Raw genomic sequence first — 25086 nt, forward strand, 5'->3', positions numbered from 1 at the left:
TGACAAAAAAGGGAAATTCTTTTTGGGGTGCATTGGAAAAAGTCATTATATCAACTAGGAGAAGTGACATTCTGAAGTACCTAGTGACAATGAGGGCTCAGATCACTGTCCAGTTTTTGATGCCGTGTGTGGAATCTCAAGAGGAAGGCAGCAAATCAGAGAAGTCTAGAAAACATGACCTGTAAGAAATATATGTGTTTGGCCTAAGAGACGGAAGGAGCATAGGTCTTAAAATACTCTAGTATTTTTTCATATAAGATAATAGAACAAAAGCAACTAGATGAATGAGGCTTGTATAATGCAAAATCACTGAAGGTGACGTAGGTTTATTTGTTATAAAAGTGCTATAATCTCAGTCAAATGCAGCAGGACCTGTTTGGTTTTTTTTTCAAAATGGGAGATTAAACTTACTGACATAGTATCTTTACTTCGATTATAACTTTCGTGAAAATTGAAAAGTCATCTTTCAAGGGCAACCCCAATAGTAATTGCATCCTTTTCATGGTACATATAAGCATGTTTTCTGTGATCACAGAACAAACTGTACTGAGAGGGGTTGTTGTTTCTATGGGAATGAGAATGCCAGGAGCTGCCTTATTTTGTAACCTCTTTGCAGTTATAATACATGACTCTTGTTGTTAGTTTAGTGTGAAGTCACCTCGGGTGGAAGAATGTTTATAGGGTAATAAACTTCTAAATATGAAGGCTTAAAAGGATAACTGAACCCAGCAGGATGGGTTTCACAGATGGGAAGGCATTTGTCCCTTTGCATCTGAGATTAACAGTCCTTCCACAATATCAGTATTTTTGCAGATAAATAAAAAGATGATCATGGTAATTTACCCTTCCAGCCTTAAAAAGGCCCATCTATAGCAAGGAAATGCTTTGGATTTTTCTTCAGGGTAACTGTTTTTAACTAATGTGTAACTTCCTAATTTGTTCTGTACAACCAACTCAGGCCAGTTCACAGTTTGTTTACTTTCTTTTGCCTTTTCAAAAGCCCTGCACTCAATATATTAGCTACACCAGCATGACTTCTCTGGAAGTTGTTTTTGTCTTGGCTCTCTAATTTTTCATTGATGCTCAAGATTGTATTTGGGACTTCTCCACAGTTCCATGCCTGTCTTTCATCTGTTTTGAAATGCACAATTTGATTTCTTTAGAGACTTATAAAATTAAATCTCTGTGACAGTGTAGACATTTCATAGAATTGACAATAGCCTGAACAAATTCATACTGCTTGTAGGTACAATGGGGGTATGTTCTGCTTTCTCTCCAAAAGTGGATTACCAACTTGATAGGCTAATAGTCATACCTGATATTGCATACTTTACACAACATTCTTAAAATAAATTCAGTCAAATTACTTTATGCATCAGGTAAGTCTTTCAGAAAGCTCTTACTCTCTATGCTTCTTTCCCTCAGCAAACCACCAAAGATTATGTTTCTTTCTGGGAGTGAGAATACCTTTCACATAAAGTTTCAGACTTGAAGATGATGATGCAATTCTACTCTTGAGAAAATAATACATAGGTTTTTCTGAAATCAAGGCAGTAAGTCTTTAGATAAAGTCAGAAGCAATATTTGGTCATTATCTCTTGTTGGCTATCAGATGAAGAATTATGTGAAGAATGCAGTTAGCAGCTGCTGCTTTCAGTCTAAGTCAGGTTCCCAGTATTGTTTGTCCCTGAGATTACTGTCTGGAAGCAAGAAAATGTTATTTGATTAAGTTCTTTTCCCTAAAAAAAAAAATAAAATAGAAATTACTCCCTGTTTTAAGCATGTAGCTTAGATGTACGTGGTTAAACACAGAGGAAGACATTTCTTAAAGGAGGTTTGCATTTTTGCTAGGGTTTTTTTTTTTGGTGCCGGGTGGGGGGTGTTCTTCAGATGCTTTAGGTCATACATAAAGATCTTTTTCATTACATTATCTGTTTTTTCTTAGCTAGAAGCATTAAACTACTTCAAGTTATTAACTTTTCTAATGATATTGTTTGAAGATTGAAATTGTGACCCTTTAAAGCTGATGGCAAACATTGCATAATATAGTTGTTAAGTCTCTGTAGAGACAACATGAAGAGACCTTCTAGAGACTGTCCTAGGATCTTAGGAAAATTGACAAAAAAAGCAAGTGCTTGATTAAGTGGGATAATCCTGGTGATACATATACAAAATTCCAGCTTTTGTGTCTCATCTAAACAGCACCTCCCATTTGTTTTCAGTGTAATAATTTGAGATATCCAAGTGGAATTCATTGTCACATTAGAAGGTTTCCAGACCATGCTGTATCTCCATTAAATACTTGGGGTGACTTTCTTCCAGCAGTTCAGGTACTTTGGGGGAGAGGGTTGTAATAGGGTAATAAAAATGCTGGAGCCCCATCTAGTGCATGAACATTTAACACTGCTAGAGAAGTTATAAAACGTGTCGGAGCGGAGAGGGTGGAAGGCAATCCCACTAGTGGGAAAATTTTAACCTTTTTGTAAAATAACTTCCATTACTACATCAGTAGTGGATTGGAAGAGAAAAATGTAAAAAGTAGTGGTCAAACAAAGGTTTATTTGGGGAAAGTGATTCTTTAAAGGTTAATTTTATTATGCCTTAAAGAGATTGCATATATTAAAAGATATAAAAATGTTAAAAGATTTAACTGTCTTAGAACCAAAGTTTGAGCAGTCCAGTTGAAGTCTGAAAAATCACTGTGAGACCAGGACGTGTTTAATGCATTTAGGTTAGATAAACCTGATTAAATCCAAGTACATTTGACCTTGCCCTGTTTCTTGTTTCCAGAAAAAAAATTGTTAACAAACAGAAAGACTGGGACTTCTGGGTTTGATTGTGCAATTTAGGAGTGTTGGTAAAATCCTGATTCCATGGAAAGTCAGCAAGACTGTTTTCATTAATTTCATTTGCATCAGCTTTCACCCTTGGCTTTTGAGATTAGTTTCCCTCAGAGAGCAAGGATTTGCTGTCCCTGTGAACCTGAACTTCCTTGCAAAGTTTTGGAAAGAAACCCTTTTAGAAAATTAGCGTTTTAAGTATAAGGGGATGGCCAATAGTCTCTTTTTTTCCACCAGAGAAGAGGGAAGTTGCTTCTGAGATTCTGCCAGAGTCCATTTTAAAATAAAATAGATACAGTGCACTTTTTGAACTCTTGAAAGGTGGGGCAAATACTGTTTTTAGTCAGTGTGCATTTTTTTTATGCATAAATGTTTCATTAGAAAAAAGGGCATTTTTCTTCTAAACAATTCTCCTTGACTGGTTGAAGTAATTTTCCTGGGTATGTACATAATCATTGAAAGAATAATAAGATTTTGTAAAATAAGAAAATCTGAAATACTAGTGCTATTTTAGGAAGTTCAGTGCATCAGCATTTCTAGCAGTATAGAAAGCTACACCTATATAAAAGTCAGGCTTCATTAGTATTTTTGACAATTATGCACATAAATTTGAGTATGAGTATCAAATGGAAATAATTTGTTTATTAATGAACATGTTATGCATGCACATGTTAAATGCTTTATTGGACAAAAAGCTAATTAGGGCTAATGCTCTGAATTTTTGTTCACAGTTTAAGTTTATCTTGACCAGCCTATGGTCAGAAATGGGCATCACGCAGTGTTTTGTAAGACACGTGAATTTATAGAAGGACTAAGAATATTACAAGCCTGATGGTGATGATGTCACTGCAAGTACAATGTATTAAAATATATTTATCTTTTTCAGTGTTAGTAACTAAAATTAGCTATAGGGGATTTTTAAGATCAAAAACTTACTGTGATGTTTTTCTCCCCTAAAAAGTATTGTCTTATGTAGATCTGTACTAGTACTACAAGTTATTTATTTCAGCATTTCATGCAGCCTATGATAACTTGTTCTACAGAAAGTAAGTTTTCATTCTAAATATGGAAGCTTTTTTAATGTAATCTCTGAATTATAAGAAATTCTTCCCTGTTTTCTGTAAAGCTTTAAATAGTATAAGCATGGTTGTGTTATGCCCTCAGAAGAACATCTTCTCAGCTCTAGTTCTGAATTAGAATGCAAAAATCAAAAATTACTTAACTCAAACTGATGTGTCATGAGGACAAATAAACTGTTATGCAAGCAAATAAAAAAATGGGTTTTGCTATAATCTAAAGAAATTAAATTATTTCTATTGAACTCATCAAATTCTTGTATCTGCTAGAGTGCTTTAAAATCACAGTCATTTGATTAATGAGTTTCTTTTAAACAACACAACTGTAAAAAAAAAGGAAATAAGATAATGTCATCCCTATTGCACATTAAACAACTTTTTATTGTCTAGTTATGCTTCAGCATGTAAATACACTAGTAGCTTATAATGCAATGGTTATTAAATAAAAAATACTGTGCCAAGTAGTATTGGCCTTGAGGTCAAAATCAGTATCATTGATTGTTGTGGGAGCCACACAGTGATCCATATGTCCATGTGCAGATCATAGGACCTCGCCCAGCATCCCAGGAACGGTGCAGGGGTTGGTTTAAACTCCAACACAAGCAATTGTGTGTACCTCATCAGGGTCTAGTAGGTTGCTTCTAAGCTGCTGTTTCTTCAGTATTCACCACTTCATTCTTGTAAGGAATGATGGGAAGCTTCACACCCTGATTCCATCATTCTCAGCTATTGCTCCCCTCCTTCCACCTTCTTCTCCAAGAGAGTTTCCTGAAGTCTGTTTGTTTCAATGGTCAGGTTTAAAGTGGTGTCCCACAAATACTTTTACTGATGCATATTTATGGAGCAGGTGAGCATGTTGCAGATGGGAACTTCTTAAACTAGATTTGCTGCCAGATCTAGCATGTTGTATAATTACACCTTTGCTAGCACGGCTATGCTGTCGCTCATTTGAACACCTTGCTAGATAGGAGGCTTTCTAGTTGCTCTCTTGGAAAATGTGTCGTTTGTAGGCTGTGTAAATATGTCTGCAGGCCTGGCAGAAATTGTAATTGTGGGTGATGTTTCTACAATCTGAGCCCAAACACAAGTCATGGATCTTTTAGTAACCTGTCATCCAGCCCTGTGCTTGTCCAACATGAAAGTGAGGGGACAACTTCAAACACAGTTGTGCAGGTGACTGTGACTTTGAAATGTTGTTTCATTCATACATTGGAAAAAAAATTATTTTACTCTCCTATTGTTCTTCCTGTTCTGCCTGTCCAAGAGTAATAATGTAGGTGTTTTTCACTTCTGTGGTTTGATTTGATTGTGACTACACAAGAACAGATAAACTGAGAAAAAGGTACCACTTTTACATCTTCAACTTTCAGAATATAGCTCAGCTTGGGAGCATTTAAAGGACAAAATTGAACTTCAATGATTTAGCCTAATCAGTCTTTTAGTTGCTGGAAAAATGAATGCTGATGTCCTGAAATAAAAGAAAACCCCACCATTTGCACCAAATGAGGTAGTTGGAAGATACTTTTGTACAACAAACAAGCTTCAAGATGTGTAAAAGTAACACTGGGAGCTAGATTTTCAAATTTCGAAACAGCAAGAGCTGTGAAATACTATTCTGTATGTGCTCCATTGTATCACAGAGTTTAAGAGATCGCAGAATGATGTTTGACCTTATTTCTACCATGTGCCAAGCTCTAATTACAGACCTGATGTTGCTCAAGTAAATGTGCAGATTCTATATTAGATTGTAGAATTTCTGCAGCACTTGTAGAGAGACTGTTTGTTATTATAGGAATTCTAAAAAATTCAGGAAAATCCTAAAGGTAACTTGTCCAGGTTTTACCATCCTGCTCCAGTAGTCATAGTTGTCTTTAATGTATTCTCTGTGAACTATTAGGGGATATGAGAGTGAGAGTTTTGGGATCAAGGTAGCTGTCAGCATTTGAGAATTGAGTTTGGGTGGGGTTTTTTAATTCAAATTGGTTGGCTATGAATGCTATTTGTAACGAATTATCTTTTTGCTACGTGTTATTTTAGGGGAATGAGAAGGGAAAAAAGTTGTTTATTTTATGTGTGTTTATATATTGGAAACTTGCTATAAATTGCCATCAAGGACAGTTCTGTGCATACACCATAGCTCATGTGAAAAATTTAATGCGTTTCTATTTCCATGTTTAGATATTGCAAATGGCTCCAGTTCAGGAGGATACCGCCCCCCTCCCAGAACAAAAGAAGTGATCATCAATGGACAGACAGTGAAACTAAAATACTGTTTTACTTGCAAGATTTTCCGCCCACCTCGTGCCTCACATTGCAGCCTTTGTGATAACTGCGTAGGTGAGTAAAAAAAAAGATATGGTGTATGTTCAGTTTAGTAGCTTATATATTATTATGAATACTTTTGATACGGGAGAAAATAATCACTTAATGACAAGATTACTCATGAGGTCACTTGCTGTGTTCATCCTTCTTTCCTACAAGCTCTGTTAAATGTTAAGAATTTTAGAGAAGGCAGAAGAGATTTGGCCTGACAGATAGTTGTTGCTAGTCTAGGTAGGAAAAATACTTTCTGATGCATATATATTTCCTAACCCACTCCGCAAGAGAAAGAACACACCCAATTCAAATAAGGCTGCATAGTACGTACTATGAACTTTCTAGTACGGGGAGAACAAAGCTTTACGGGAGTCTCAGAATTGTTTCCTTCACCAAACTGAATTGAGGGCAAGGAGTTGCTTCTTCAGTCTATTTCAGACTAACTGTAAGGCGCAGTTCAAATGGCCAGGGCTTAAACTGTGACCAGAATATACACTGTAGGTGATTCTTACCTTTGAACAGTTCTAAGACTAGAAATTTTAAAGTCAGAAACCATAATAAATTACTGGGCAAGCATGCTATTTTGAGAGTAAGTAGATGATGTCAGGACTTAAGGATATTTTGTAATGATAGGGTTGGTTTTTTTCCCTCTGAACATCTTGTCTTTTTTCATGTCTATTTTCTTTGGAGAGCAGACAAGGTGATTAAGATATGCTTGGGTTTAAAAGCACACCAAAAAACCCAGCAGTCAAATCTGAGTAGTCTTCTATTTAATTAGATCACATTTAGAGTTTAGTGCACCTGATTAGCACGCTGTTGAGTCTGGATCTTACACATTCAAGAAAATAATGTAGAAAGATGTTTCCAGCTGAGAAATGTAATTGCAGCATTCAGCGGTGATATTTTTAGATATAAAGCAGTCATTGGAAGAATTACAGTTTCATGTTTAGAAGATATTCATTTAGGGAGTACACTTAAATCAGAGTGAAAAGTTTAGCCTTTTGGCCATATCCAATCGATTATTATCTGTAGATGGTTCCTTCAGTAAATAAGTTTTTTCTGATGTGTTAGAATTTTGTAAGTATTGTAAAAGCTATTGAACTTGGCAAGTAGGGATGTTTATGAATTGCTGTCTGACACATTTTCAGAAAAATATTATGTGTGTAACCTGGACATGACAGTGTTGTGGTATTGCTCAGCAAACCTGATTATGTGAAAATGCAGTTGCTGACCAGCGCAGTAAATAAAAGTTAAAGGTGGTTGTCTTTACCAAGGGTGTACATAAATAACAGCAACTCCCACACACACATCCTGAAGCTTATTTTAAAATAGTATTTCAGCCTTTTTAATAAACTGATATGAAGGATTTTTCTACAGGTTATACTGTAATCCGATTGTGTCTTTTTCATACTAAATTTGGAAAACCTACTCTGGAAACATACAATTAGTGATTGGGGGGGAACAACTTAAACAATCGTTGTCTTTTTATTATGTCTGTGATGAAGCAACAGATGTAAATTATTATGAATGTATATCAGAAAAGAGTCTGAGCAAATGAATCATTTCAGTGATAATTGTATCCAAGGAGATTAGTCTTTTCTGCTAATAAAATAGGTATGATCATTGTAACTTCCTCTTGCACACCTTTTTAATTTGAAGTTATTTGTTTTAAAATAATTCCATCCATTTATTGGAATGAATTTGCTGTGGTTTTTCTCCTCAGTGTTTATAATGGGAATTACAATGAACTATGACTCTTTCAGGGTACATTGCATAGTGCTTTTGTTTCCTGATTAGGTTCAGGTAGTTGTCATATAAATATTTAGCTGTATTGAATGCAAAAAGTGAAATCTACAAGTACCTGCAACTAATTTTCTGTTGAAAAATAGGTGTCAAGAAAATGAGATTGCTCATGTACTTGTGGAAAACTAACAGTCTAAGAACATACACTTAATCAGAATGTGTTATGCAGTTTACTTCCACTCTTAAGTTAGGATTGTCTTCATGGTGATACTTTTATTTAATTTTAGTTTGTGAATGAATCTTATAATAGCAATGAGTGTTCTTGTGCTACTATCATTTGCTAGTTCCTTACTGATGTAACTAAATCAGTGTAAAAATATTCCTACTTCACATGCATGCAGATATTTAAGTAACTTACAATTGCAACCCACTACCACTATGGATATGAGTTCTTTTTTACCACATAGTTCCTAAAGCTTTTGCTGCGTAGTTATAAACTCACTACAGAGACTATGGGGTACAAGAATGGAGTCTTTCTTCAAACCAGCACTCACTGCTCAGAAAAAACAGTATGTTACTTTTACCTAAAGGTGTTTTATGGTACTGGACAAGTGAATGCAGTGTGAAAGAGAGGTTCTTTCATTCTGTATTTTCTAGCGATGCTTTTCTTTCTGTAAGGAATCCTTAGCAGCATTTTAAATATGTAACTACATACAAAAATTTATTAATCGTTGGTTCTCTCCCCTTTTGAATTAATCCTAACTTTCTAGTTGTCTGGTAAGCATATCTGTTACTTGACTTTGTTTCTGATTTTCAGTTCATCACTAAATTCTTTATAAATGGATACATAGTATATTTAGATAAAACTATGAAGAAACAGCTATAGAAAAAAACCAAACTAAAACCAAACTAATTTGAGTTCTACCAATAGTAATACTTCAAACTCCTTTAGTTTTACAACATTTTCATAGTAGCATTCAGAAAAACCTGGATTTTCATAAAAATGCAGTTTGCATTTATATAATGCCTTCAAAAATTTGTTTGCCGTGAGGCAAATATCTTGGGTATATTTCTGACTCATTTTCCTTAACTGCCTTTGTGAATGGCAGTTGGAAGTTAGCTAAGAAAGCTCAAGGGTTTTCTGTGTACCATTTTGTTGCTTAAAAATTATAAATGAATTTAATGTACACATAAGCACAAGAGATAAAGACTTTAAAAAAAATATAACCACAGCAGACATAAGTTCTGAGCATATAGTTGAGCTAGTTATTGCTGGGTTTTGACAAGAGTATTTGATTGCACTGTGTGATGCTAGTAAGAAGCCAGTAGTTGGGCTTACTTCTGAAATTAGCAAATGACCTTTTTTAAATTTATTTTTTATTTCAACATCAACTGTAATTTCCTTTTTTGGTTTAATAAATGTTTGCCTTGTTTATTTTGGTATCTATAATAAAAGCTGAAAAAGGAGTTGATTATTTCCAAACAATTTATTTAAATGTAATACCAAATGGCTAATGAGAAACAGTGAATAATGATTAGCAAGCAGTAAAGCAACGTAGTCCAATAATTTAATTGTCTAAAGCCTTCCTTCACATGCCACAGTTTTGCTTATCAAGTGAAGTAACTGATTTAGACTAAGTATAGTATGGTGGAAGAAGAGATCCACCATTTATATTAATCTAAGAGAATATGGCCTTTTTATTTGTTTCAAAATCTGTATATCATAAGTTTGTGCATGATTGATGGATAAAGATAGCTTCTCTTTTCCAGATCCACTTGTTTCTTTCAACACACGATTTATTTATTTTTTCCACAGAGGATTCAAAGCTCAGATTTTTGAAATTGGATGTCACAACTTAACTTTGAAACGTTTAGTTTGATTTTTCAGAGATCACTGATGAACATGGGAGTGGTATACTAAGTCAGACCAAAGTTTCGGTTCATGCAGTAGCCTGTTTCCCACCATGGCCAGAGTGGATCCCTGGGGAAGAACAGGAAGAGAGGGCGAGCATGCAGGGCTGCTTCCTCCTGAATATTCTTACGCTCTCAGAAGTTTTCAGCATAGGCCTTCTTGAACCCTGGGGAGTTAGCTCTTGATGGATGCTAGTTGGCCTTCTTTGTACCTAATAGAAACCTCCTGAGATGGGGAACCAGGATGCCAGTAGTGCTGAAGGCTCGCGTACCATACTGGCATTTTCTATCGATGTTTCAGTTTTCTGTAGGAGAAAGGATTCCTCCTACTTGGAAGTCTGACTGCTGTTCTGTAGGTCCTAAATGTGAGACCAGGTGTCAAGATTTTGACAGAAATTTTGACAGAAAATATGCTATATTAGAAGCCAATAGACTTCCGGTTTCTGGTTCTGCTTCTGTAAAGCACTTTTTCCAGGCAATTATAGGCATCAGCTTTCTGGTTTGGTCATGACTGTACTACATGAATTTATTGTTTTGAAAATACAAGGTATTATGTACCCAGCAGTATGCCAAACAGCAGAATTTGAATAAAGAATTGTTTTTAAAAGTAGCTTCTAAGATTAGGCACCAGTATTTCTTAAAATGGGGAATTAATTATTAAAACACATGTAACATATAACACATGCAATGTAAGACAGGGTGAGAATTATCAGTGTCGTCCAGGAGAAACTCTTCCTCGTAGTCGCTCTAGATACCACCATCTTCCAGCCTGGAGAACACAAATTACTTCAAAAACAGTCTGAGAAGTGGCATTGTAACCATTTGGTTTTTAGAACACTGACACTGTGTCTGAGAGTAATTTTCCCTTTATAATCAGGACTTCGTTTTGCTTGGTTTTAATTCCATTCTGTAGCACTCTTCCTTCATTACCTTATCTCCCTTCTTGCTTTCAGTTCCTTTTCATGATTTTTGTCTATGTCTTTCCTTACATTTCCTGCAATAAAGAGACTACAATTTTCACTTCATTTTGGGGCCTGACTTTTGAACCCGTTAAACCTTAGCTGTGGGTCTCTTGAAATGACTATTTAGCTGAACAGTTAAAACTACAAAGTTGACTGCTATGTCCTTTCTTTTTTTTTTCCTTTTTTCTTTTCTTGTATACTTTTCCCCCAGTTTTCACATGTGAGAAATGGCTTTGGCTCTTTTTTTTTTCTGCTACTTTCAGCACTTATTGAAGTGATACATTGTTTATGATTGTGCCATCTATATACTAGATGTACTTTAGAAATTCAGGGAGCATAGCATGTGTGTCAAAGAGTTTTTAAGTCTTAAGCCAAAGTATGGGTAAATATGGCAGAAAGTCTCTTTTAAAAAGATAATAGTATTGTAGGTTACTTCAAGAGAGAGGTTGCGACTTATGTATTGGTTTGCATATAAAAACGCAGAGATGATCATAATACCCAGTTGTGTAAATGATGTTGTAAACATCAGATATCAGAGTAAAATTTAGAGAGAAATTACCAGGTGAAAAAAAAAAAATAGGGAATCTAAGAAAATAAATATTTATATTTGGTGCAATAACAATTTGAAAGATGGTTAAGGAATTCAAAGGCAGATACAAGGCAGCAACAGAAGTGTGTGAAGAAAAAAAGAAGTGCTTTCATGTAGGGAAGAGGAACAAAGCTATGAACTTTGTGGATGCTGATACCTGGTAAGCATACCACACTTACCCTAGGGATGAGTTGGGATTTTTAACGCTTTTCCTTCATGGTTGGGTGTGTGTCTGGCACTTGTTTAGTTCCCAGTGTGTGAAGGTGTTGTATTGTATTGACAATAGGTATGTAAGGTGAAATTGTTAAGCAGTGAGGTCCTTTGCTGTGCACTCTTCGTCACTATCAAGGAACAGTCATTCTAAACTGCTGCTACTGCCTTTGAAAATGTCACCATTAATGTGCATGCAGTCAAAGGGGCTTGCTGTTAATTAGTCAACATTCATTATCGGAGGTAACAGTGAAGTGAGGTATGTGACAATATAGTTTAATTACTATGAGCTATCCTAGGGCAATGGCTGGATGTTTTCCTAATAAATCAATTGCTGTTCTTATTTAAAAAATTAAACGTGTTTATTTTCTTTCTGTGAATAACATTAGTCTGCCACTATTCATTAGCATGGAAAAAGTTGACATTACAACTGATTTTCTTTAAAAAACCCCACCCAAATAGTTTAGCTGTTTGGGACAGTGTTTAAACGATTGTGAGTGTGAAATATCTGTCGAGTAGCTCTTGGTTTTGTGTTTCTGATTGACTTTTTCTTGTAGATATCCATGCATGTTATTAATTTATTTCATTAATAGAGGCCCATCTTTCCAAATGTTACATTGCTGTTTCAGTTTGCATCAGCTTGTAGAGATTAGTGTGATGTCCAGAATGTAATCTGGAGTAAACCTTTGGTGAGTATTTCCGAATATAAACTTGAGGCTGGAAGGCTCTTTCTGTTCCATTTGGTTTTCTTGGGGTGTTTTGATTTGGGATCAGAGTACAAAAGTACTGAATCTCAGTGATTTAAAGGATCCATTGTGCATTGTCCATAACAGATGTTAATTAGTAAATGTAACTTGCAATTGGTCTTTTGTTATTCACCATTTTTTTCATATAAATTTCCACTCTGATTTCATTCCACAAAAGTAACAGCAAAGGCATTGTCAGGGGAATGGCTGTCACACAGGTGAATGTTGTGTAAGTTAAACTGATCCATAAATTTATTGCTGTTGCCAATTGATGGCAAGTCCCATCAGTGCTTTTTTTAAAAATGATTAAATAAACAGTTGACTGTAAGGGATTTAATGCCATGGCTATGTTTGCTTTTGTGCATGTGTACATGACTCAGCAGGCTGCTGGGATGGAACTGCTGTATCTTAGAAAATAAATACTGTATGTAATAAAAAGTATTCCTTATATGGACTTTGAAAAACCTTGTTTGTTTTCCTAAATGTTTCAAGAGCAACCAAATTCTGAAAGTACCATTTGTCATAAAAAATAACAAGTCAATAAGCCTGAATAGATGTGGTCATATCATGACATCACAGTCCTACAAAAAAAAGCTGTAATTGTCATCATTATAAATATGTGCAGATGTGTCGGTGTCTCTACATAATGGCTCAGTGTGCATCCATGACAATGGACTTCATAGTCCTATGTTGTGCTGCTACCATCAAAAGTAATTTGGAGTAATGCTGGCCCAGCTGGTTGAGTTGTAATGTGATTTTTTGACTGACACAAGATTTGAAAAGGGGGCTGCTGACTCTTCCCAGTCCTGGGATGCATGTTTGCGTGTGTTAAATAAAGATGGTAACATTTGGTGAATGCTCTAGGTTTGTATCTTTGCCCTACAATGCTTTACTTGAATGGGATGGAAGAATTAGCAAATGAATTCTAACTTGTGCTTGTTGGAATCTCCTAGTAAAGTGACCTAGATATTTTTGCACCTGTAGACTTTTAGTCTTTGAGACCTGCCTTCACATTAAGCTTTAGAAAATGCGTGCTGCTGTGCAGTGATCCAGTCGAGCAAAGGAAAAAGGAAGCAGTTCATAGATAATAATAAATGTTTCTGAGATCACAGTGCGAGCAGACAAGAAAAGCTGCAAACTGAAAGGCCAAGCTGGCCTATAAGTGTTCCATGTAAAAATGCTTTTTTGTTCCTTGTAAATTATAAAGCTTTTATTAAATGTTTTGAATGAGGAAGGAAAGCTTTAGGGTCATTTTGTATGTGGTTTCCTGGAGTGTAGTGATTGAAAAATGGAAGCTGAACATTTAAGGATTTAAGGGTCTACATGCTGTGCTGTGGAAAACCAGATATTTGACTCTGGTTCTGAGCAACAAGGAACATGCTTCGGTGTGGCTTCTGAAAGAAACACTTTCCATCTATAAGACCATTGCTTATTAAAGTGTGAAATGTTCTCGGTTTTGTTTTTATCCAAGATATCCAGCAGTTAATGTTTCTGAAGCAAGTTTTCAAATGTAAGTGTTCCAGGGGAGGTAAAAACAGAGAGAAATGTCTAAAGTGTGATGTTAACTTTTCTGTTCCTCTATCATCCTGTTAGCATATATTATTAGGTGAGTGTTAATGAGACCACTGAGTCATGCTGACAGCTTGCTGCTTCCAAAGGGGCAGCATCTGAACTTCATCCTCTTTTTTTTATATATTTTTTTTTTCCTTTCCCCCTCCCCACTTGTCTGATTCTCTCCTTTGTGCCTGTTCACACAGCCCTTAGTAACACACAGCGATTGATAAGTCAGTGTTTTCTCACCGAGGAATGAACAAAATAATTCCTTTTTTTCTTTTTTTCCTGCCAGTTCAGGGAACTGACCTGACTCATCAGCAGCTTAGACAATGAAAGAAGGAAGTGGAATTAAGTGGCAGGAAAGGCAGTATGTGACTATCTCTTTCACTGCTACTAAACTTTCAGATTGGTTTGGTTACCTTGTGAAGCCTCACCCTTAGGATTTGGTTATGGGAGTGCTGGTTATGCTCAGAAGTTATCCAGATTTGAAGTTGCTGATCACTTGGGAAAGACTAGCTAAATAAAGTCACTGTTGCAGGTTTACTGACAGGTCTTGAGGTTTCTTACCTCTTTGGTTTTCTGTGGTCTTTACAGTAGTATTGTAGTCTCTGTTTACCCATCTCCTCTTTTCATTGGTACTTCACCTTATAAACTGTTCACACGTTTTCTCAGTCTTTTTTGTTTGCTTCAGCTTTTGCTCTCAGACCCTGAAAAATTAATCAAACCTGGATTTCTCCTGCAGTCCTGGTAAGTGTTAAACTGTAGTGAGGTTGGTGTCACAGCTAAGCTGAATTAACACTCAGCTGCTTCTGAAAGGGTAGTTTCATCCCTTCTCTGGCAGTGTGTTCTCACTGCTTCACTTGGGCCAGCTTTGGTGTTTGTGTTGTACTGTGATGAGCTGGTCTGGGGAGCTAGGCAAACAGAAAATTAACCACAGTTTTATGTTCATCTGGCTCTGTCAGCCAGCTCCTCACAGGGTCAAATGAACATCAGGCTTGGCCTAAGGACAGAGAGCCATAGGCACACAGGCAAGAGATTGTTCACAGGACTGCTAAAAGGGGAGAAGCTGGGCCATCTGTTTTAGCAGTATTCTCCATTAGGTAGATATGACTGCAATGTCATACCACATCCTGAAGGCAAGGACCTTGCTGCTTTTGCTTAAAATTGGGTGCAGGAGGATGATCCCTCACTACTTTTCTATCCATGGGATGCTTCCATAGACAAACTTCTCAGCCCTTGCTGTTTTCTTCCTTCCCCATTAAGAGTTATAATACACTTTTTATTAACAAAAGTTTGTATTACCAATGTTTTGATTCTCTTCATTTGCCTCAAATATTTTACATTAACCTTGTCACAGATGTATGATTGAATACCGCAGCATGTTAACTGTACCCTATAAATTTAAACCAGAATTGCAGTTATCATATCCCAACAGTTTGTTATTCTTCATAACAATCAGTTGCATTTATGCTCTGCATTTTAAGTTTACGAGGGCTGAAATTCCCAGTTTTTCTCAGCATCAGTAGTTCTTCATTCCTCAGTGAAGGTAAATCTTAATTTTGCTGACAACGTTGTCTAAGCCAAGTAAAGATGTCAGACAGAGCGTCATTTTCCAAATCATGGGTGGTTCAGTTTGCAGGCTTCTGGAGTGCTGGAGGTGAACCTTCAGATATTGTGTTATTTCTTCATTAATACTTATTAAGCCATGTGTTTTTGTAAAGAGGAAGAAACAGCTCTAGATTTAAGCAAGTTTATATTTAATAGCATTAGAAGTTTCTGCTTAGTATGTGTCTGTTCATTTTGCCAGGATCGGCTTTTTTCTTTTGCATTAACAACTAACCAGAGCAGCTGACAAGCTGTAAGGCTATTATCTTTAACTTGCATTTTCATATTGATGATCTGCTGAGTGGAATAATCCCTTGCTTTTTAATACACTATTTTGTGGCATATAGCGTAAATGTAACATCCCTTTTTATTTTATGACTGAGAAAAATGAGACCCAGTCTATTCATTCATTAAACTCATGTAAACCCCTTAATACTACTTCTTTTTCATTAGAGTTGATTCAGATTTAACACTGTAGCAGTGTTTTTCAAATCCAACTAGCCTTTTCTGTCCATTTCTACTTTAGAAACATCTTAAGTAGTTACTTAGCTTCACAATGATTGATAATGTATTTATTGAGAAAGCAGAGCTTTTCAGTTTACCAAGAAAGTTTGAAGGCAGATATTGGACAGGAGTGACAAGTAGTTAAAAATATCAAGTCAGTCTTTAGTAAGGCATATATATGTATGTTTAATATGTATGTGTGTTTATAGATGGGGTGTGTGTGCATGTGTCTGTTTTATGTTTGTCTGCATTTATCTGAATCTATCAAAGACATGTCTACATATATCTAAATATTGTTTCATGGCTAGAAACTGAGCTTTATCTTAATATGATTTGTTGACTCCTACTGTATCAGCATAGAATAGAATGAATGAATGTGTATATACAGAATTCATCTACCAAAGACATGATTTTGTTTTTCTGAAGCTGTAGTGTACAAAAGTACCCTAGGATCGTGCTCTTCAAAAGGCTCTATAACTGCATTTTTCTTTATGATATTATTTGCTCATGTGTTGTATAAGGTGCCCATTAAATGAAGCAAAGTGTTTATCAGAACATAAAGACTCATTCAAGAGCACAAATGTAAAAATAAGCACTGTTTCAATGCAACATCAACTTATTTTGGGGATACAACTGTATTGCACTGAATAAAGGTAGTATCACCTACTCTTTTAGATACCAGAGTGTTTAGTTCCTGGTATTCTTAGCAGTACTTGTTAAATCAAAGTACTTCTGAAGCCTTATCCTAAGAAAGTTCAGTAATTTCACCTTGAATAGCCCCATTGGAATTTGAAACAGATTTATGGCAGAAACATGTGGTCCAAACAGCTGTCACGCAAAACCTTTTAAAAAACCCCTGAAAGTCTGGTGAACTCAGAAATGTGTTGTGCATGTTGTTTTGACTTTTTTTTTTTTTAAACTAAGATAATCCTAAATACGTCCTTCAAGGAAAACCTCTAATGTAGGTCTTGAACATAAAGCCGTAGCTAAAATAAACTGGCGTGCTTGGACAGATGTGTCTTTTTAACATAGGGCTTAAGGACTTGAAATTTATAGCCTGCCTTTCCTGTGGAATTGCAAATAGTTTGATATTGTACGTCAATGGAGGCATAAAAGTCACAGAAAACAAAACAGGATTTGGACAAGGATCAGAGTGAGAGGGAGTCAGTGTGAGAGCATCTGTCTTATGTTATGATCTTGGATTTGATTAAAAAATTTAAAATTCTGTCATTCTGACAATGTAATCTCTCCAAAGCAAATTTAGGAAATGCCAATTTGTTTCCTGACAATTGCTCTGTTTCCATTGCCCACCGTACTGGGACAGGAAGGGGGGATCCAGGCTGCCTGGGGAGAAACAAAGCAAACTCCGTCTGCTGCTTTCTAGCGCTGGGGCATTTCCCCTGTACTGGGGACACTAGTTTCTGACCCGCCCTGGCCTTTTTCTCTCTCATGACTGAGTTAATCTCTCAGGGAAAATAAAGGGAAAGGGTTTGATTTAGTAAAAAGGGGGAGCCTATAGTATAAAGAGTAACAGAGCATTTAGATGACATCTACCAATTTTTATACCATGTGGTTTATAGAAAATTCTTGCAAATTGAATCGATTATTTTAAAAAACCCCAAACAAACAAAAAACCCAACCAAACCCTAAAATGTGTAAGCAAATTTTACACGACTGTCCGAATCACTTGAAAAATGGCTTATGTGAATGGTTTTGCTATTTTGAATGGTTTTCTATTGCAGTGTGAACTCCAAATGGAAAAATAGGTGGTCTGGAATAGAGAATATTTTGCCTGAAGCAATAGAAGGATGTGGGAGGATGTAAATATTTCATATACCATAATGGGTGGATGAGATGATAGTAGATGTAAAAGTCGGGGTGTGATCATGACAGATATAAATAAAACAACATAATAACCTCCAATTTTGAGTAGAAGACTCAGTGGAAGAAAAAAATCCTTATTTTGAAAAAATAAAATCCAATTGAGTTCGTACCGCTGCATAACACAGTGGATAAATACAAGCTTATTGATCTGCCTGCACAATTTGTCACAATAATGCTGTTAGTTTAACAGGAGCTCACCTCAGCCATGCTTTGATTTCTTTAAAAGCTGTAAAGTTTCATTAGAATACTCCCTTTTTCTTTTATATTTTATTTTTCTACATAAGAATTTCTCTGTGGCTAATTTGAAAATGCCAGTTAAATTATGAATTTTAATATAGTATTCAGAGAGCTTTTTTCAAATAAACAGCATTTTATTAATTGTTTTCCATTTTTTTTTCTTCTGCCTCTCATTTCAGAACGGTTTGATCACCACTGTCCCTGGGTAGGCAACTGTGTGGGGAAAAGAAACTACAGATTTTTTTATATGTTTATTTTATCTCTGTCCTTTCTGACAGTCTTTATATTTGCATTCGTTATCACCCACGTCATCCTTCGTAAGTATGCTGGTGAAATCAGATTACGTATGTAGCCATTTGCTTGAGTTTTTTATTTTTAAGTTAATCTTTTGATCATTCAGGGTTTATTTATTTATTTATTTATTTGCCTTTTCTCTGAAGCTTCACGATCCCTAACGAGTCCCATTCTGGTCTGTTGTAGACCATGGTCATAGTAGTCATTGATCTAGCGCTGGCTTTAGCTTTAAATACCGTGTTAATTTTCTTAATTTTGTTGTCCTTTTATGGACAGTTTATTGGAAAAGCAGCACACACATTGTATGTCTAAGTATACAGATAGTATCATTTTCCCAAAGAACTTCTGTGTGCTTTTTTCAGTGTAAGCATGGGTCACTTGCCATCCAAACAAAAAAGTAAATTGCTAGGAAATAGATTGGAGCTATTTTACACTTTTTGTTGTTTGCTGTTTAGCTTTACATTTTTTTCTACCCTATTTTTAACACAAGTTACTTTCATTTGCGTAGACATTCTGAGAATAATATATAATGGAGTGAATCAGATAAGCTATAGGAAAATGAATATTCATGAGTTTGATTCGTATTCTGGTTTGGGTTTGAGGAAACTGTTTTCAAGACTCTTGGGTAGTGTCTTTTTTTTTTCCACACACGTAACAAATCTTGTTAGCTCCTATATGATGGTGATGATGATGTTCTCATTTATGGTGATATGTTATATGGTGATAAGTTATATGACTTGTCTTTAAAAACCTTTTGTAAGTTGTGGGTATTTTTTTACACAGTACAAAGCTTGTGTTCTATCTTTTCACTAATTATATAGGATATTGCCTTGAACAGTAGTTCTTTAATCATTTTGAAAATGTGATCTTTTTATCCCTTTGTACTCTGTATTACAATGGAAACCTGATAGAAATTCAGTTTATACCACATTTGTAAAGCTAACTTGATAATGGTAATATTTAGAAAATGCTTTATTAAAAAGTATGCCACATTGTGCTTAATTTCCTAAATTACTTACACTGTGCAGGGGTGAAAATTTGTATTTTGACAAACAGAACTCATCTTCTTTCTTGTGTTTCACAAAAGAAGGATAAGACCACTGAGCGGCTCTCCTGTAGCTCAGAAATCTAGCACGTAAACTAGAGCTAGGGGCACTTTTAATTTTGGGCGAGTCTCAATCAACAAGTTGTTCTCACTGCCAGATACAGCATTTCTAATATCAGTTGAAAGAGCAGAGAAAAGATAAACATTACTTAAAAAGGAAAAAGTAATTATTGGAAAGAGAACACTTTGCATTAATATTCAAATCCTTGAAATTTATTTGGGCACATACATGCACACTTTTTATATTTAAGAAGGAAGCATAAGATTCTTTCTGCGAGAATTCAATAGTTGAAAACACCAGTCTGACAATATAAAGATACTTTTGAAGCTGGCCTGCCTGTATTTCATAAACAGTACAGTACTTCTTTTCAGTTTTCAGCATATGAATTACCAGTATTATGCCAATATTCCACGTGCTGTATATCAAGTGGAGTTACCTAGTGGATTTTAACTTTGCAGTGTCCATACCTAATTCTAAGTGTGAATAAGACAAAGAGCAGAGAAATGAATTGTGCCTCTGTGTGATTGAGCAGCACTTTAGCACTCTGTACGTGTTACAGATAATGTATTGTAAATGTTAAATACTGACTTGTTTAAGTATATCAGATGTAAAACCTTCTCACTACGGAGGTTTATCTAGCTTGGATGAGACAGGAAAAACCTCCCTCATTCTAAAGACTGTTTGATCCTCAAAGGCAATGGGAGCAGGTATGAACTGTGATTAGTTCCTCAATGTTTGTTTGCTATGTTTGAGCTTCAAGCCCAGTTTCCAATTTATCTACTATAATCTTGACTGTGTCCAAAAAAAAAGTTCCTTACAAATAAGGGGGTTTTTATCATATCACTCCACTCTCTTTGTGCCTACCATGCTTCTAGAAGTCTTCAAAGCTACCTTTCTAATAGTTACCACTCAAACATTTTCATTCCATTTTGCAGCCCTGCAGTTCTTCATCTGATGATAACCATTACACGGGATTCTTAGTTACTTAATCTGAATCTTTGCAATTGGCATAGAGTGCTTTCTGTTAGTTTGTCTGAATAAAAGCTTAGTTTTTAGACCGTAGACTATGATCTTCCTGCAGTGTTTCAAAGTCATCCATATGTATTTCCACAAGTTCTGGCGAAATTTGTGATTCTAGAGGAAGTACTGCTGACTTAATCAAATCCTGTTCTTAGCTCTTCTGAAGATGATCCTAGCAGGATTACCTTCCCACAAGCAACACCTTATTCTAGATACCCTGTGTTCGACTGAATACGTTCTGACAGTATCCTTTAGGAAGAGACTAAGAGATACTTATAGCAACTTGTAGGCATTAACCTTAAAAAAAAAAAAAGCCTTTATGGTTCATCTTAATAGGGAAATTCTTTTTCTGACCTTGTTGATTACATAGGAAACGTGTTTTCTTTTTTCTAAGTATCTCTTGATTTAGAAAAATTGTTGAAATCTCTTCCATTTCAAATAAATTTTGCAAGCTGGCATTTTCATAAGTTTTAGTGTGCGTAAGTGGTGACAAGATATGAGATGAATCTCATCTTTTTGTTTTCTGTGGCCTTGCTTTTAAGGCATTCATTGAAAATTTGCCCTTTCCAGGATTAAGAATGTTTGCACGTAGTATTATTGAAGATGATAAGATTACCTTGTAAATCAGATACTTTAAAGGTATTGTCATGCAAGATTTTATTCCATCTCCCCAAGCTTAACACATTTTTCAGTAGTAGTGCCTATCTTCACAGTTACTCAGCTCTGTTTCAAGCATCAGTATTTCAACTGTATGCTGCAGCGAGGAACCTTCCCCTTCTGATATATTGGGAACTGCTTGGAAGAATGTGACCAGCAGTAGGGAACAGAGTTCACACCTACCTGCTGCCATTGCCATTAAGGATCCTAAAAAATAGTAAGAAGGTAGAGGGAAGTTCCACTAGTCTTGTTTCTTGAGGCTAAGAACCAGTTGTGAGAGTCTAAAAGGCTCAGAAATACAAGGTAAGTAACTTTCCCCTTTTAATGGCAAACAGTAAAATTGATCAGGCAGATCTAGAGAATATATATGTGTATACACACACATATATATTTTCTTCTTTTTTGTTTTAAAGACAAAGTTCTCTCTTCATACAAATCTTCAGATTAATTTAGCTAGGGGGAAATTTTTTCCTGTGGGACTTTGAACCTGATGCATTTAAATAATTTAAATTATGAAGTAAAATGCAAGCTGTGTGCCTTGTAGTTATGTGACATTGAGTCAGTTTCTACAGATGAATTCACTTGTTGCATATTTATCAGAAAATTGTCAAATTGCCCTTTTTGATGAATATCTCATGGTTGTGGAACCCAAGTGGATGCTTCTGCATCTCTAGTTCCTTGGAGCATGCTGCTCTTGAGCTCTTTTCAGCTAGTAGATATTATCTTATTTGCCCAGAGGCAACAAGCACCTATTCAAAAAGTCTGTGCAGGTGCAGTAGGAGTAGGACTATAGTCTAGAGAACTTTGGCTGCTTCCTTTACAGTATAAATTTTTCAAACTAAAAGAGTTGCTTTGAAAAATAGCATTTCAAACTAAAAAAAGTGCTTATAATTTTTTGTTTCCATATTAGGTCTGAAAAGAACAGGAATAATCAGAAATCTTGTTCATGGGAAAGTACGCATGCATCAATTTGACTGAGAAAATATCCTGCAGATGTTAGACCTGATAACTGACCCAACGTTTTTTTCTGATGTTGTTGCTGCTCAGCAACGTAATGTCAGATTTATATTAGTAAATCTATTCTATGATTATTCAGCTGATCTTCAAATATTAATTGTGTTAACTATGCTGAAAACAGCCTATAGTGCAATTTCTTACTCAGCTGGTAATTTTGGGTTCTATTTCTACAGGTTCTCAACAAACAGGGTTCCTCAATGCCCTGAAGGACAGTCCTGCAAGATATCCTTTCTCTGGAACAAATTGTAGATCTTGTTGCAAAATAACATCTGAGATGTGCTTCTGCTTGGTTTTTTTGCTATTGTTGGATATGTGCATTTGAGACTTTATCAGTTAAGGATTTAATCACTTCATGCACAACAGGATTTCTCACCACATGTTGGAGGTAGGAAGGAGACTGTAGCCTGGGGTGGGGTTTATTCTTTATCTTATGCAGAGTATTCTCTTGACAAAGGTCTGTAGTTTCCATGTGTGATCAAAATATGTTCCATGTACTTGTGATGGAATTCACAAATATATTTCACACTATACCCATGCTGTGGTTTCATTTAAAATATTAAATAATTCTGCTTTTATAGCGGAAAGTATCCAAAATGGCTGACTCTTGTCAGGATAGAAAAAGTAGATTGTGGAACAATTGAAACCATAAGCTGTCCCTGAAGAGTTCAATTCCTGAAAGTATTCTTTTGTTTATTTACTGTTTTTAGAGAAGTCATTTTCAAGTATCAACTTCTGTTAAGTTACATAAAAGTATACACATGCATACGCAGGCACTGCTGTTGTTGTTCAGCCTGGAGATAAGGTGGCTCTGGGGAGACCTTATTGTGGTCTTTAGAATATATCTAAAGGGGGCTCATAAAAAAGACAGAGACTTTTTACCAGGGCCTGTAGTGACAGGACAAGGGGTAATGGTTTTAAACTGAAAGAGATTAGATTAAGTTGGCTATAAAGAAGAAAGCTTTTACAGTGAGGGTGGTGAGACACTGGAACAGGTTGCCCAGAGTGGTGGTAGATGCCCTATCCCTGGAAGTATTAAAGGTCAGGTTGGATGGGGCTCTGAGGAACCTGATGTAGTGAAAGATGTCCCCACCCATTGCGGTGGCGTTGCAGTAGATGGTCTTTAAAGGTCCCTTCCAACCCAAACCATTCTGTGATTCTGTTCTGTAAATTCTCTGTATTCTTTTTGTCACTTCATGGGAGCTTTATATATGTTTTCTACTCTGTGAGAATGGAAAGTACTCCTTTTTCCTGTCTGAAAGCAGCTAACATAATGGAAAAATGGGAAGGTGATGTAACTTCTGTTTAGTTTCTTCCTTACATTTCTGTACAGACGGTAAGCTTCCCACTCCTTACATATATGTTTTGAAAGGTTTGTGTCTGAATAAGCAGTTTGCATCTCTCACAAAGCTTCTATAAAAAGAATTCTTTCTCATACTTGTGCTGAGGAAAATTCTTTTGTCCATTGTGCCTCACACAGTTTGCTCTTTTCCACAGAAGAGTAGGAAGAAAAACCTCTTACTCTGTCATTCATAGTTGTGCATAAAGGCAGACCTCTCTTTCCAGGTAGTTTTTCCCAGTATCAAATTCTCCAAATTCTGCAGATATGATTTTTTTTTTTGTGTGTATATGTGTTCATCAGGTAGAGCCACTGAGCTGTAAACTCCCTTTTTAAGTAAAGCCACTGTTCATTTCTCTTTTGTACAAATGATTTTACAAAGCACAAACGGTTCTAAATGGAACAACAATAGCTTCCAATTAAAACAATTACAATCGCATCTCACAAAAGATGATTCTTTCAAACTATTTTCAAACTGAGAATAGCTTTCAATTGTCCTTAAATCAAAAGGTAATTGATTACACATTTGAGGATACTTGTACAGGAACAATAGGCTGCTTATTCACAATTTGTATATAGAGACGTGCTGATATGAAAGGCTCAGTAGCGCATCTTGTAGAAATGGCCTGGTTTGATAGTGATATGTTAGACGATTTAATAGCTTGGTTACTATACAGTAAAAAATGAAATAATTCAAATAGTATTGGGAATGTAGTTGCCAAGCCACTCTCCATGATATTTGAAAAGTCATGGCAGTCAGGTGAAGTCCCTGGTGATTGCAAAAAGGGAAACATTGTACCCATTTTCAAAAAGGGTAGAAAGGAAGACCCTGGGAACTACCAATCTGTCAGCGTCACCTCTGTGCCTGGGAAGATCATGGAACAGATCCTCTTAGAAGCTATGCTAAGGCACATGGAGGCCAGGGAGGTAATTCGAAATAGCCAGCATGGCTTCACCAAGGGCAAGTCCTGCCTGACGAACCTAGTGGCTTTCTATGATGGAGTGACAGCATCAGTGGACAAGGGAGAACCAACAGACGTCATCTATCTGGACTTCTGCAAAGCCTTTGACACGGTCCCCCACAACATCCTTCTCTCTAAATTGGAGAGCTATGGATTTGATGGGTGGACTGTTCGGTGGATAAGGAACTGGCTGGATGGTTGCGTCCAGAGGGTAGTGGTCAATGGCTTGATGTCTGGATGGAGACTGGTGACGAGTGGTGTCCCTCAGGGGTCCGTGCTGGGACTGGTGCTGTTTAACGTTTTCATCAATGACTTAGACAGCGAGATCGAGTGCACCCTCAGCAAGTTTGCGGATGACACCAAGCTGAGTGGTGCGGTTGACACACCAGAAGGATGGGATGTCATCCAGAGAGACCTGGACAGGCTAGAGAGGTGGGCCTGTGTGAACCTCATGAGGTTCAACAAGGCCAAGTGCAAGGTCCTGCACCTGGGTCGGGGTAACCCCCAGTATCAGTAC

General features: G+C 36.2%; 1 protein-coding gene across 3 annotated transcripts in view; it reads left to right on the top strand.

Moving 5' to 3' along the window:
* Positions 1-25086, top strand: part of ZDHHC14 (zinc finger DHHC-type palmitoyltransferase 14) — a 113874-nt gene that overhangs the window by 69865 nt on the left and 18923 nt on the right. For all 3 annotated transcript variants that reach the window (XM_035899847.1, XM_035899848.1, XM_009644300.2), the window contains exons 3-5: positions 6095-6253; positions 18357-18494; positions 22445-22493. In XM_035899847.1, coding sequence (XP_035755740.1) covers positions 6095-6253; positions 18357-18494; positions 22445-22493 — 346 coding nt within the window. The remainder of the gene's footprint in view (positions 1-6094; positions 6254-18356; positions 18495-22444; positions 22494-25086) is intronic.

The sequence above is a fragment of the Egretta garzetta genome, unplaced genomic scaffold (genome assembly GCF_000687185.1).
Source record: "Egretta garzetta isolate BGI_Z169 unplaced genomic scaffold, ASM68718v1 scaffold397, whole genome shotgun sequence".
In the NCBI taxonomy this organism is placed as follows: Eukaryota; Metazoa; Chordata; class Aves; order Pelecaniformes; family Ardeidae; genus Egretta; species Egretta garzetta.